The sequence below is a fragment of the Dendropsophus ebraccatus genome, chromosome 4 (assembly GCF_027789765.1).
Source record: "Dendropsophus ebraccatus isolate aDenEbr1 chromosome 4, aDenEbr1.pat, whole genome shotgun sequence".
NCBI lineage: Eukaryota > Metazoa > Chordata > Amphibia > Anura > Hylidae > Dendropsophus > Dendropsophus ebraccatus.
This window is the reverse complement of record NC_091457.1, coordinates 105014090-105029923: the sequence shown is the minus strand read 5'-3', so window position 1 is coordinate 105029923 and position 15834 is coordinate 105014090. Positions and strand designations below refer to the sequence as shown.

The 15834-nt window shown below is 44.2% G+C and overlaps 2 protein-coding genes across 3 annotated transcripts in view; both read left to right on the top strand.

Annotated features, from left to right (window-relative positions):
* The first annotated feature begins 1798 nt into the window (after positions 1-1798).
* The window catches only part of LOC138788583 (uncharacterized), a 31905-nt gene continuing 17869 nt past the window's right edge, over positions 1799-15834 (top strand). Inside the window, exons 1-2 of one of the 2 annotated variants that reach the window (XM_069966612.1) lie at positions 1799-2070; positions 4467-4568. In XM_069966612.1, coding sequence (XP_069822713.1) covers positions 4563-4568 — 6 coding nt within the window. In that variant the 5' untranslated portion in view covers positions 1799-2070; positions 4467-4562. The remainder of the gene's footprint in view (positions 2071-4466; positions 4569-15834) is intronic. The other variant, XM_069966614.1, reaches the window with a different exon arrangement.
* LOC138789146 (olfactory receptor 1G1-like) lies at positions 6683-7672 on the top strand. Its single transcript, XM_069967751.1, has one exon. The coding sequence runs from the start codon at positions 6683-6685 to the stop codon at positions 7670-7672; it is 990 nt and encodes a 329-aa protein (XP_069823852.1).

The window sequence follows — 15834 nt, the reverse complement described above, 5'->3', positions numbered from 1 at the left end:
GCCGCTCGGTTGCCTGGGGAGCTTCAGGAGAATGACAGAGGCTTCAGGAACTTCCGGCGCCTCTGTCATTCTCCCGAAGCTCTCCTGGCAGCCAATCGTCTCTGAGCCTCTCTGATGACACACTCGGGACCTCCGGGACAGGCAGTGCGTGTCACCCTACCTGCGCTGGGAACGGGATAGGAGATGCGGGGCTGCCAAAAACAGGTAACAGGTGAAATGTTTGTAGTTTTTTTTTGCTTTAGCTGCAGTTAACCCCTGCTCCAGCTAGTAAACCCTGCTAAGGTCCAGCATATAAGGCCTAACCCCTGAGAATCTTCTTAAGAGTCAGGGGTTGTCTTATACGCCGGAAAATATAGTACATGTTGTATAGTTGTTGAGATGAATCAGTACAGTATGTTGGCATGTTTGTGCTGACATGTTGAATTTTTAAACAAACCAAGTTGATTATTGCACTTCAGCTCTTTACCCTTTTCCCAGGAATAACCATAGATCTAATTATTTTCTGCAGATTTGTGGGATTATTGGCATATCAGTGCTGCTACTACTGTCATTCGGCTTGGAGGGCTGTCGTTGCCTTAAATGCATCTCAGCATGCTATTTCCGTAACAAATATGAGGCTAATATGCTACAGGAATTGGAGAAAGCTCTGAGATCCAAAGGACGCAGAAAGCAGAAAGCCATTATAGACGACATTGTCAGAAAAATTTCAGAGGACTCATTTAATGCGAATGAAATTAAATGGCTCCATAAACTGGAAAATATTATCCACACAGAGAAAGATAAAATGAAAAAAACATTTAGAAACAAGGAAAAAATCATAGAGGATGGAACTGACCAATCACCAGAAAAAGGAGAAGGCATCACAAAAACATCAAATGATGGACTGAACATGTGCACTATAAATATCAATAAGGAGGAAGCAAACTAAGCTCCACAATGAAGAATAGAAAGATCTGATAATGCCACTAAGATCCTGCAGGGGGGCCTATTAATTCAGACACTGGATCATTCACATGATCCTATGGTATTGCTGCATACAGAATTGTCTGAATTACTGTATTGAATTGTAACATTCATGATCCTACATGATCAGTGGTTTAAACACAAAATTTTCATCACACCGTATTGCACTACAGAAAAATGTATGATTACATTACAGCAGTGATGGGCAACCTTTTGAGCCTGGTGTGTCAAAATATGTAAAAAAAAACTGAGCATAACTCGGGTGGTGTGTCACTTATAAATTTTAAAACTGACATGTTATCTATGTTCCTCAAGTCAGTACAATTACAACAATATGTAACTTGTTGAGTATGCACCCAAAAAATTCACATAATCTGAGATTTGTGACCAATTTATCATTTGCCACTTTTTAAAAAGTCTGGTCAGTACCAGATGAATTTGTTTGTGACTTTTTTTGCGACTATTTTTTCCCACAAATGTATTAATATTTTGTTAAATTAGTCCTATTCAGCTGGGTAAGGAAAAGATGGACTTACACACTACCATAAATATGAGAAGATTTGGGACTCTTGGAACCAGGTTCACTATTCCACTAATTGAACCTCCGTCTTCTGATTCTATACTTCATTCACTCTTTCCCTTACGCCACTCTATCTGTTACCCCCAAAACTTGTTTAAAATAATGAATTTAGAAAAAGAAAAGAAAATGCACAATGACATAGCCCTCATATTCACTTACATGTGGGGAGATTTATCAAACATGGAGTAAGTAAAACTGGCTCAGTTGCCCCTAGCAACCAATCAGATTCCACCTTTCATTTTCCAAAGAGTCTGTGAGGGATGAAAGGTGGAATCTGATTGGTTGCTAGGGGCAACTAAGCCCATTTCACTTTACTCCATGTTAAATCTCCCCCATGGTGTCTCCATGAATCAGTCTATGACAGAAGACGATTTGGAATCACAGAAGGCAAGAAAGCATGTGGTCCAAACCAGAGGGTGCAGAAACACAACCAAAGTTGAGATCTAGATCTAGCTGCAGTGGGTCTGACTACTAAGACCCTGCGATTTTGTGACTATGGGCTGAAGCCCCCCATTCGATAGTTGATGGTGTGTATTGCTGCTCTATTCATTGCTTATGGGACTGCCAGGGACAGCCAAGCACTGTACCCAGTTATCGTCAACATTCCAATATACAGTGATTAGAGAAATACCACATGCGACTGCCATAGTTATCTTGACCCCTGTTCTTGCAATTGCAGAGGATCTGCTAGATAGGGGACACATGTAAATAGTACCACAACCCTGATAAGTGATAAAAGCTCCCAGTGTGTTTCATTATTGGGCTACAGTTAGGATATAATCCCATACCTGGGCCATGAGTAACAGTAATTTTTCCTCTGCTGACAGCTGTTGCATTATCCTCATATGCTACCTTTCTCTGTAGAAATACGCTGTACCATTATGATCATGTCAGAGCTAATTGTTACCACTGTTACCTTATACCCGTGCCTGATATGTTTTCTACTACTGATACCCCATTGTCCTATTGTTTTGTATATTATTCTATACATGTTTTGTATTCCTTTGTTATGTCTTTGCTAAAAATTTGCAAAATCTTTTCAATAAAAATACAGTTATATAAAAAAAAAGCTCCCAGTGTATAAGCTATCCACAGCTTCCTCTATAACCCAATGACTGATTTCTGTAATGTTTTCTGAACCTTAATCACCAAGAAATTTTTTTCAAGTTTGCGAGGTGGCGCAGACCCTTTAGGTTGCCAGCAAGAACATATGAAATGTTCCTGTTACCGTTGTAGTAGGTAGGCCCCTTGACCTGCTAGGGCTTTAATGTTTATGATGTGAATGTGTATAATCAGTAACAAAAAATAAATAAAAATGATTATTGCATTTCAATACACATCTGTTTAACCTTTTACTGAACTTGCACATCCCTCATGCAACAGTATTTTGGTGTGTCCTGCTGTGATCACTAGTTAGCTGTTCTGCACCAAACATATATGACACTTATGACAGTAAGTAGCATCCGAGAATGGTTAGGTTCCCATGGAATCCTGAGACATCAGACATAATAACCGTGGGCACTGTCCATACCTTACAGATCCCATGTCAAGTTATATTGTAATTACATCTGTGATGGTATGAGATGACTGCTGGGACGCAATTTATTCAGAATCAGAAGTGTCAGTGGCAAGTGTAAAAATGTCAAACTCTGGGATTTTTAAGAAATGAAAAATGATGAGCAATAAATAATAATAATAATACAAACAGCCTTTAGTATTTAATGCACAAAAAAAATTTACAAAATGTTAGCACGTGCAACAAAAACACAACACAGATGATATAGACCAATCAAGTCAAACTCTGGCCCACGAGCCAAATCCGGCCCATAGGGCCATCATTTTTGGCCCACCAGGCAATTCAGAGTTTGAATTACATCTGGCCCGCCATGGCTACTATGTAAGAGACTATGGGGGAGGGCTGGCTACTATATGAGACTACTGGGGAGGGCTGGCTACTATATAAGAGACTATGGGGAGGGCTGGCTACTAAATGAGACTATGGGGAAGGCTGGCTACTAAATGAGACTATGGGGTGGGACTGGCTACTATATAAGAGACTATGGGAGAGGGCTGGCTACTATACAAGACTATTGGGGAGGGTTGGCTACTATAGGAGACTACTGGGAAGGGCTGCCTACTATATGATAGACTATTGGGAGAGCTGACTACTATATGAGACTATTAGGGAGGGCTGGCTACTCTATAAGACTATTGAGGAGGGCTGGCTACTATAGGAGACTATGGGGGAGGGCTGGCTACTATAAGAGATTACTGGGGAGAGCTGGCTACTATATAAAATTACTGGGGAGGGCTGGCTTCTATAGAAGAGACTATAGGGGAGGGATGGCTACTACATGACAGACTATTGGGGAGGGCTGGCTACTATATGAGACTACTGGGGAGGGCTGGCTACTATATAAGATACTATTGGGCAGGGGAGGCTACTATATAAGACTATTGGGGAGGGCTGACTACTATATAAGACTATTGGGGAGGGCTGGCTACTATATAAGACTACTGGGGAGGGCTGGCTACTATAGGAGACTATGGGGGGAGGGCTGGCTACTATAGGAGATTACTGGGGAGGGCTGGCTACTATATAAGAGACTATAGGGGAGGGCTGGCTACTATTTGAGACTATTGGGGAGGGCTGGTTACTATTTGAGACTATTGGGGAGGGCTGGTTACTATATGAGACTATGGGGGAGGGCTGGCTATTATATGAGACTATTGAGGAGGCCTGGCTACTATATGAGACTATTGGGGGACTGTCTACTATTTGGGCACTATTGGGAGGGCTAGCTAATATGTGGGGCAATTTTTTTGGGTTGGCTACAACATGGGGCAATATTGGGGGAGGTTGGCTATTACATGGGTTGGGGTTTAATCATGTCATAGCAGTTCATCATGTCATTTATCATAGTGCACAATGCTGGGAGACGCACACCACTGATAGTGGCAGGAATGCCGCACGCTGCTCTGACAATGCCAGGACCGCGACATTCGTCCTTCAATAATTATGAAGGTTGGCCCGCGACTTTGTCCAATTTTTTAATTTTGGCCCACTGTGTATTTAAATTTGACACCCCTGATATAGAAGTCTATAGGGTAAAAATGGTACTCTGACTTTGTACAATGTTTGTTGACAAAGAGGAGCCATGTGTCCAATTTAAGCTCCCTCCCCCTATGGCTTCTCAGCTTAGCTTTTAAAGGCTTTGGGGGAGATATATAAAGATCTGCATACTGGTTTGCTGCCCTTAACACCTTCGTGCTGCAGCTAGTTTGGGCCTTAATGACCAGGCTAATTTTTAAAAATCTGACCTGTCTCACTTTATGCTCTTATAGCTCAGTGATGCTTTAAAGGGGTAGTGCGACGGTAAACAATTATTCACAGAATAACACACATTACAAAGTTATACAACTTTGTAATGTATGTTATGTCTGTGAATTGCCCCCTTCCCCGTGTCCCACCACCCCCACCCGTGTACCCGGAAGTGTGGTGCGCTATACATACCTGTCACGTGCCCACTCGTCTCTGATCTTCAGTCAGCGATGTCGTCTTCGGCCAAATCCCTCCGTCCGTTCTGAGTGCCGGTTGCCCTCTGCCGCGTCATCGGCCGCTCAGCCGCGATTGGCTGAGCCAAACTGTGCTCAGCCAATCGCGGCTGAGCATCTGATGACGCTGAAGAGGGCGGCCGGCACTCAGGATAGACAGAGGGATTCGGCCCGGCCGTCCGAAGACGACATCGCTGACTGAAGATCGGAGACGAGTCGGCACGTGACAGGTATGTATAGCGCACCACACTTCCGGGTACACGGGTGGGGGTGGTGGGACATGGGGAAGGGGGCCATTCACAGACATAACATACATTACAAAGTTGTATAACTTTGTAATGTGTGTTATTCTGTGAATAATTGTTTAACGTATGCTAGCGATTCTGAGATTGTTTTTTCGTCACATATGGCACTTTATTTTAGTGGCAAAATTTGGTCACTACTTTGTGTGTTTTTTGTGAAAAACACCAAAATATCATGAAAAATTTTAAAAATTTGCATTTTATGAACTTTGAAATTCTCTGCTTCTAAAAAAAGAAAGTCATATCACATAAATTAGTTAGTAAGTCACATTACCAATATGTCTTCTTTATTCTGGCATAATTTGTAAACATATTTTACTTTTATAGGGTGTTATGGGGCTTAGAAGTTTATCAGCAAATTATCAAATTTTCGTGAAAGTTTCCAAAACTGATTTTTTTAGGGACCAGTTATTTTTTTAAATGGATTTAGAAGTCTGGTATCCTGAAAACCCCCATAAGTGACCCCATTTTGGAAACTACACACCTTAAAGAATCTAGGGGTATAATGAGCATTTTAACCCTACAGGGGCTGGAGGAAAGTATTCACAATCACTATATTCACACTGCATATTAGTCCGGCCGTAGTTCGTACGCCTCCGTACATGTGCGGCTGAAACTACGGGCGTGGGAATAAGCGACATGCGGCCGGATGCGTACGAACCTCGAACATACGCCCGTAGTACAGTTATGCTTCCTTAGCTTGTTTCGTAGCTTTCTGAAACAGGTCATTTACTTGGAAATCTTCGCCCAGCCCAATTAAACTCACAGAACCTTTTTGATCGAAAAATCAAGTTAAATTTGGCTGGAATAAGTACTTCGTATGGGACCGCACTGAAATCCACGGCCGTGAGTTTCAACATTTCCGTCCTCAAACAATGGTCTTGTTCATTTTTCACGGTGCCGTATACGATCCGGCCGTAAGCTCATACGTAGTGTGCATTGTGCGGGCGTATATCGTATACTTCCCAGCGAACGCATCAACCTCAAAACTACGTGCATATATTCATGGTTCGCACTATGGACGGAAACATGCGCAGTGTGAACGTAGCCTCATACTATGACATAAACAACTGCTGTGTGCCCTTCATCCAGAAAAATAACCAATTGTCTTCAATGTATTTGTCTTATACCAAACAGTAAGACAATGGAATTATGCATATTTATTATAGTAATTGGGCTTTGGGCTCCATAGTATGATGTGTATATAGATACCACGGAGCAGGCTATAGTCTCTCTCTGCATATCTCATATTCTCTGATATTTATTAATCATTACTGGGACAATGAGTCCATATATTGATAACTGCACCACTTTGGGAGAATTTCACCTCCTATCATTTTCCATCTCTGCTGATTTTCAGATTGCGTTTATTATTGGGATCTTATTGATGTATTCACTGACCATACTGTGGAACCTGGTTATCATTGGTCTAATTTCCCTGACACCTCAGCTTCACACCCCTATGTACTACTTCCTGTCTAACCTCGCAGTCCAAGACGTTGTTTACGTATCATCCATTCTTCCAAAATTTCTAGGTATTACAATAACCAAAGACAACAGGATTGCATTCCCAGAATGCATGACACAGATGTTTTTCTTTATATTTTGTGTTGGGACAGAGTTCTTACTCCTAATGTCTATGGCGTATGACCGATATGTGGCCATCTGTGTCCCTCTGCACTATTCAGTACTCATGAATCCAGGCAGGTGCGTCCTCCTGGCCCTGGCTTCCTGGCTGGTCGGCTTCTTCACTGCTCTGATACATTCTTTACTGGTCTTATTTGCTTCTTTCTGTAGTTCTCAGGACATTAATCATTTTTATTGTGATTTAAAGACAGTGATAAAGCTGGCAAGCAGTAACACCACCCACATCAGGACATTGTTATTTGTGGTTTGTGTGGTCTTAGGGTTGTTCCCCTTTCTGCTCATCTTGTTGTCTTACATATTTATTATCTTGACAATTATTAAAATCCCTGGCTCAAAAGGTAAAGAAAAGGCCTTCTCCAGCTGCTCTTCCCATCTCATCATTGTAGTCTTGTTCTATGGAACGCCGCTCAGCTCCTACATGATCCCAGAGAGTGAGCGTTCTGAGGAGCAGGCCAAGATGCTGTCTTTGCTGTACACGGCAGTCGTCCCACTATTGAATCCTCTTGTCTATAGTTTAAGGAACGGTGAAGTTTTGACAGCAATGAAAATCATTAATGAAAAATACTGTCTGGTTCAGAAACCAGTTTCCAAATTCCAGTCAATGGATGGACTGTGTTGTTCATGACTTCAATCCTCTAGCCAGAGTGGAGAGTAACTACTATACAAAGAGTCTCCATCTCTTTGGAGCACAGCAGACTCACTTCAGTGAGAACCAGTGTGGTACTGCAGGGGCACTGTACCATTGCCGTCAAGTTTTCCCCAAAATTAAAGCACCTATCTGAGTCCTGCCAGTATATATTGATGAGTGATGTTCGGTTTAGATCCCAAACACGAACAGAAAAAAAAAATGATCGTGAACGGTATGTGTTTGTTGAACATTCACGAACAAATAACAAACATACAGTAGAAGCATATGTTTTGATCTACGCAGTTGCATACACATTTGCGTACGCATTGCATTCATTTGCGTACAGATTGAGTAAATTTCGATCTAGAGTTACGCATATGCGTACAGAGTATCAAGCGCAAAGTGTAAATTATGCAGTGGCGTACGTTTGCAAGTTCAAATATGTTTCGAAAATGAACATTATAACCATTCCGAACTTCAAAATAAATGGTTTGCGATCGACGAACACAAACAATTAGCGTTGTGTTCGTACGAACATACGAACATTTAAGAACATGTTCGCTCATCACTAGCAGTATACTACCTGCAATAAAATTTCAAGGGACCTAACAAAAAAGCATTGTCAAAAACAGCCTGAGAGAATGGTGATTGGTAAATTTTCAGACTACTACATGTACCCACAGCAATCCCGATTCCCAACCCTCAGTTAGTGGATGAAAACTATGATCTGATTGTTTGGTCCACCTTTCCTTTGCACTAGTTTTGATGTATCTCTCTCTAATACAGTAAAGGATTGCTCTCTGTATAAGGCTTTGTATATGAAATCGTGTTGTATTTGCAGATAAATCTAAATGACAATAAATGTAAAACTACTAGGTATAATAGTTGGGGGATTGCAGGCTTGGACTGGCCTATGGGAGAGGCAGTACTGATGAAGCCCCCAGTGACCCCTTGAGCACCTGGTGAATTTGTGAGGACTGTGGCAAAATTGCAGGGAGCCCGTACACTCTTTCTTTTTTATTTGAAGGTCCTTTGGTGAAATCATAGTGACATGGCAAAGGTCCTGCACTGCACCACAGAAGAGATGGGGAGCCGTCGTGGTAATAGGTAATACAGGAAGTATGGGGAGTCATGCAGCCAAGAGCCTGTAAAAATCACCTATCACCTATCACCTGCAAAGGCCCTCTAGTGACAAAACTGTACATGACCCATTATTTTCATATAGAATTAACCTCTTAAGGACATAGGACGTACCGGTACGTCCTATGTCCTCATTAGCACTTCAAAGCGGGGCCGCGCGGCGGCCCCGCTTTGAAGTGCCGCGATCCCGGGTGCCGCGTGTAGCCCGGGACCGCCGCTATTAGCGGGCACGGTCCGATCGCCGTGCCCGCTAATTAGCTAATCGGAGGCAGCTGTCAAAGTTGACAGCTGCCTCCGATTACCGGAGGCACTGTTTCCCTGGTGTCTAGTGGGGGAGATCGCTCCTCCGGGACCTTGTCCCGGAGGAGCGATCTCCGTTACTGATGCCGGCCGGGGACGCGTCCAAGATGGCGCCGTCCTCGGCTCGGCACTCGTTTGTTTCCGGCTGCAGCAGCCGAAAGCAAACGAGTGCCGATCTCATGGATCTCTGCAGCATATCTATGCTGCAGAGATCTCTATGAGAGATCAAAGTGTATATACTAGAAGTCCCCCAGGGGGGCTTCTAGTATATGTGTAAAAAAAAAAAAAAACGTGTTGTTAATAGTAAAAATCCCCCTCCCCTAATAAAAGTCTGAATCACCCCCCTTTCCCCAGGTTTTAAATAAAAGTAAACAAATAAATAAATAAATAAACATGTTTGGTATCGCCGCGTGCGTAATCGCCCGAACTATTAATTAATCACATTCCTGATCTCGTACGGTAAACGGCGTCAGCGCAAAAAAATCCCAAAGTGCAAAATTGCGCATTTTTGGTCGCATCAAATCCAGAAAAAATGTAATAAAAAGCGATCAAAAAGTCGTATATGCGCAATCAAGGTACCGATAGAAAGATCACATCATGGCGCAAAAAATGACACCTCGCACAGCCCCATAGACCAAAGGATAAAAGCGCTATAAGCCTGGGAATGGAGCGATTTTAAGGAATGTATATTGGTTAACAACGGTTTGAATTTTTTACAGGCCATCAGATACAATATAAGTTATACATGTTATATATCGTTTTAATCGTAACGACTTGAGGAACATGCATAACAAGTCAGTTTTACCCCAGGGCGAATGGCGTAAAAACACATTTCCCCCAAATAAAAGAAATGCGTTTTTTTTTTCAATTTCACCACACTTTGAATTTTTTTCTGGTTTCGCAGTGTACTTTATGCAAAAATTCAGCCTGTAATTGCAAAGTACAATTAGTGACGCAAGAAATAAGGGGTCATGTGGGTTTCTAGGTGGAAAAATGCAAGTGCTATGACCTTTTAAACACAAGGAGGAAAAACCGAAAACGTAAAAACGAAAATGGGCCATGTCCTTAAAGGGTTAAGACACAAAAAAAATTATATCAGTCATAGGATACCAATAATAACACCCCCACCCCCTAAAAAAAATTGTTCCCTAAGACATAATATTTATTAGAATAAATACCTAAAATTCACCCAGGTTAGGGTCATATTTAACAGAACTAGTGATGTTAACTAATGCATAAACACTGGTAGATCACATCTATAGGCAAGAAACATTTAATAGTAGAACTCACTACCTCAAAGAAGTCCTGAGTCCACATGGCTACACTATTTTTAGGGGTTATTATGACTTTGAATGGGTGTCCTAATTATTCTCACATAGGTTGTGCAACCAGTACTGCAATGACACCTAGTGGTGGTCCTGTAAAATACAGCCTGCAAGACAAGCCAAGTGATTATGTTTTATGTTGACTGGTTAGATTCTAAACAAAACAATGTGAAAGATGTAAAGCAATGTTTTGTTGTTTTATGCATTGTGTTATTTTACTTGCTTTCAAAGACATGTTATCAATTGTTTGATGGTCAATGTGCTGGTGTTACTACACATTGACCTGAGGAGATTCCTTGACCTCTCTGACAGCATTTTATTTTTGACAAATACACAAACTGTAGTACTATATTATTATTATTATTATTATTATTATTATTATGACTTCATAAACCTGACCAAGTGCTCAGAGAGCATAAAACGCCATGTTTTTTTAGTTAAATGAACTCTTACCCCAAAAGTTATATTAACCTATTACCAAAGGCGTGCACCTGTAAATCTGGCTGGGTGAATAGGTGCACGATTTATTTAACCCCTTAGTGACCGCCGATACGGCTTTTTACGGCGGTCACTAAGGGTCCTTATTCTGCTGCCATCAGCTTTTTACGGCGATGGCAGAGAATAAGGCTGCGTGGCCGGGGCGGCCCCCACGCCAACCCCCCAGCTGAGGGGTTGGGGCAGTGTGTGGGGTCCGTCCCGCCCCCCCCCCCCTTACTGACGATCGCCGCTGTTAACGTTATAGCGGCGGCCGTCGGTAAAGGGGATTACCGGTGCCGCTCATCTCCCCCCGCTGTGAATCTACGGCGGGGGGAGATGAAATAAGTGTCCCCCAGACCTCAGATCAGCCCCCCCAGTAGGGCGATCGCTAACCCCCCTCCCCCGGCGGCCATCATTTCCAAGATGACCGCCGCCATCGCTGTGAACAGACTAATGTCTGTTCACAGCGATGGAAAAGTTAAAATGAATGAAAGCCCCATGCTCTCTGCCACCGGAGGTAGCGGGGAGCATGTGGCAGTGATCGGGGACCCCCCCTGTGGGGTCCCGGTACAAGCGATCAGCGGTATATACTATATACAGCTGATCGCTTGTGCCACGTGCATCCCGGCACTTTTTATCCCGTCACCATGAATGATTGGTGACAGGGGATAAAAAGTGATGTCCCCCCACCCCCCAAGTCGCCCCCCCCCCCCCCCCCCCAGTCACCCCCCCATCCCCTAGTCACCCCCCCCCTTCCCCATATATGTTACCTGATCCTGGAGCTCCTTCCTCTTCGGCGTCCTGGCTGGTTGTGAAGTGCGCATGTGCTCCACAACCAGCCAACTCTGAAAATTTAAAGTGACAGAGACCAATTTGGTCTCTGTCACTGAACTATGATTACAGTGATAGAAAATATCACAGTAATCATAGTAATACAGTGAAAATGAATGTATAAAGTACAAAAAGTGAAAACATACAAAAAAATAAAACACACACTTTTTATTATAGTAATAATTGCAGTTTACTCCCAAATTACCCCTAACCCCCCCAGATTACCCGTAACCACTGCACGTTGCCCATAACAACCGCACGTTGCCCGTAACCACCGCACGTTGCCCGTAACCACCGTGCGTTGCCTGTAACCACCGCACATTGCCCGTAACCACCCCAAATTGCCAGTGACCCCCTCCAGATTGCCCATAACCACCCCAAATTACATGTACTAACCCCAGATTACCTATAAGCACTTTAGTTTATCCGTAACAATCTTAGATTGTCTATAACCCTTCCAGGTTGCACATAACCCCTCCAGGTTTCCCGCCAGATCACGCCAGATTACATGTAACCCCCCAGATTGCACGTAACCACCACACGTTGCCTCTGACCACGCCACGATGCCTCTGACCACCGCACCTTGCCTCTGACCACCACACGTCGCCTCTGACCACCACACGTCGCCTCTGACCACGACACGTCGCCTCTGACCACGCCACGGCGCCTCTGACCACCCCAAATTGCCAATGACCCCCTCCAGATTGCAGTGCCCATGCCAGATTACAGCTACCCACCCCAGATTGCCTATAAGAACTTTAGTTTATCCGTAACCACCCCACGTTGCCCGTAACCACCCCACGTTGCCCGTAACCACCCCAGATTGTCTGTGAGCACTGCAGGTTGCCCGTAACCACCCCACGTTGCCCGTATCCACCCCAGATTGTCTGTAAGCACTGCAGGTTGTCCATAACCACCCCACGTTGCCCGTAACCACCCCAGATTGTCTGTAAGCACAGCAGGTGGCCCGTAACCAGCCCACGTTGCCCGTAACCACCCCACGTTGCCTGTAACTACCCCAGGTTGCCGTAACCACAGCAGGTTGCCCGTGACGTCTCCTCTGACCACCGCACGTTGCCTCTGACCACGCCACATCGCCTCTGACCACGCCACGGCGCGTCTGACCACGTTACACGCCTCTGACCACGTTACGTCGCCTCATTATTGGAAAAATTCGAGTTTTTCATTTTTACTGGCCAATTATGGATACTTTCCTCTAATACCTGTGGGGTAAAAATGGTCACCACACCCCAAGATGAATTCTTTGAGGGGTGCACTTTCCAAAATGGGGTGACTTTTGGGGGGAATCTATTCTGCTGACACTACAGGGGAGCTGCAAACGCACCTGGCGCTCAGAAACTTCTTCAGAAAAATCTGCACTGAAAATGCTAATTGGCGCTCCTTCCCTTCTGAGCCTGGCTGTGTGCCCATACAGTGGTTTATGCCCACATATGGGGTACCGTTCTACTCAGGAGAACCTGCGTTACATATATTGGGGTGACATTTCTCTCCTGTTCCTCGTGAAATTGAGAAATTTAAAACTAAAGGAACATATTTTTGGAAAAATTCGAGTTTTTCATTTTTACTGTCTACTTTTGAATACTTTCCTCTAATACCTGTGGGGTCAAAATGCTCACCACACCCCAAAATGAATTCTTTGAGGGGTGTACTTTCCAAAATGGAGTGACTTATTGGGAGATTTTACTCTGCTGGCACTACAGGGGCTCTGCAAACGCACCTGGTGCTCGGAAACTTCTTCAGCAAAAGCTGCATTGAAAAAGCTAATTGGCGCTCCTTTCCTTCTGAGCCCTCCTGTGTGCCCATACAGTGGTTTACGCCCACATATGGGGTACCATTGTACTCAGGAGAACCTGCGTTATAAATTTTGGGGTACTTTTTTTCTCTTGTTCCTCATAAAATTGAGAAATTTCAAACTAAAAGAACATAATATTGGAAAAATTAGAGTTTTTCATTTTTACTGTCTAATTTTGAATACTTCCCTCTAATACCTGTGGGGTCAAAATGCTTACCTCACCCCAAAATGAATTCTTTGAGGGGTGCACTTTCCAAAATGGGGTGACTTTTGGGGAGATTTTACTCTGATGGCACTACAGGGGCACTGCAAACGCACCTGATGCTCGGAAACTTCTGCAGCAAAATCTGCATTGAAAAAGCTTATTGGCGCTCCTTCCCTTCTGAGCCCTCCTGTGTGCCCATACAGTGGTTTACGCCCACATATGGGGTACCATTGTACTCATGCGAACCTGCGTTACAAATTTTGGGGTACTTTTTTCCTCTTGTTCCTCGTGAAATTGAGAAATTTCAAAGTAAACAAACATATTATTGGAAGAATTCGAGTTTTTCATTTTTACTGTCTTCTTTTGAATACTTTCCTGTAATACCTGTGGGGTCAAAATGGTCACCACACCCCAAGATGAATTCTTTGAAGGGTGCACTTTCCAAAATGGGGTGACTTATGGGGGGGGTTCTCTCTGCTGACACTACAGGGGCACTGCAAACGCACCTGGCGCTCAGAAACTTCTTTAGCAAAATCTGCATTGGAAAAGCTAATTGGCGCTCCTTCCCTTCTGAGCCCTGCTGTGTGCCCATACAGTGGTTTACGCCCACATATGGGGTACCGTTGTACTCAGGAGAACCTGCGTTACAAATTTTGGGGTGCTTTTTCTCTCATGATCCTTTTGAAAATGAGAAACTTTAATCTAAACGTACATATTATTGGAAAATTTAAATTTTCCATTTTTTTACTGCCTAAAGAGAAAAATGTCAAATGTGAAGTAATTGTGGCTTAACCCCTTAACGACATCGGGCGTAAACTTACGCCCTCGCGCCCTGGTACTTGGCGCATCAGGGCGTAAATTTACGCCCGATGTTTCCCCGATCGCTGCGTGTTCGCACACAGCGATCGGGGAAGATGGCCTGCTATAAATCATAGCAGGCCATCTTAGCTTCACGGCACGGGGGGTGGTTAACACCCCCCGTGCTTACGATCACCGCTATAGGCTGATCAATTCAGATCAGCCAATAGCGGCGATCGGAACCTTTCCGGGTCATGGGCGACCCGATGACCCGGAAAAAAATGGCGGTCGGTGCTGTCCGAGGACGGCATCGACCGCCATTACTGTAAAAAGTAATGGTGATCGCCGTGCCACCGGCCCGATCGCCGTGAACGGCCGCCCGGCCGTTCACGGCGATCGGGCCGGTGGCACGGCGATCAGAGTCCCACAAAATAGTAAATACCTGCCCTGGACCCCTCAGCTAGGTAGCCGAGGGGTCCAGAGCAGGTATTTGTACATTACTCACCTGTCCCGGGCTCCTGATCGGCGTCTTCCGGGTTCGCGGCGTCCTCGTCTTCGTTCGGGTCTTCGGCTTCCTCCGTGACGTCACGTTCGGCTTCTCTCGGCTATTTTCGGCTCCAGCGTCGGCCTTTTCCGTATTTTGCACTCTGCTGCCCTCTAGCGGCTGATATGTGTAATACACTTATCAGCAGCTACAGGGATGTTCAGAATGTAGAATTTTTTTTTTTTTCAAATTTTTTTTTTCTATTTTCCGCACCCTATCGCCGCTGAGTGTTGATCAGCATCGCACGAAAGTGCGCTGCTAATCAGCAACTCCTCCTTTTTGACGTAGGGTGTTTTTTTTCTATATTCTACTGCCACGGTCTGCTGATAAGTGCCGCACATAAGTGCGGCATTTATCAGCAACTCCTTTGTTGGCGTAGTTTTTTTTTTATACTTACTGTAAAAAAACACGTAAAAAAACACTACATTACACCACACTACATTGAATAAAGTTTGACACTACACCACTACATACCCCATATACTAGTCCCCATATAAAGATGGCCCCCAGGGTGTTTTCGGCGTCAGAGGGATACGTTATTGCCTCCGACACCAAAACAGCCAGTGAGGATAAATGGGGGGGATCCTTCTTTCCTCCATTCATCCTCATCATCCTGTGACGTGTCTGGGGGTAGCGTAGCGTACGCTGCCCCCCAGACACGTCTTTTCCGCCAGTACCGTCCCAATAAGAGATGGCGGTATGGTGTGAAATTCTACAAACTCTGTG

What these genes read in the sequence shown, in the direction of transcription:
- LOC138789146 (XM_069967751.1), top strand. Translation starts at nt 6,683, where the DNA reads ATGAGTCCATATATTGATAACTGCACCACTTTGGGAGAATTTCACCTC.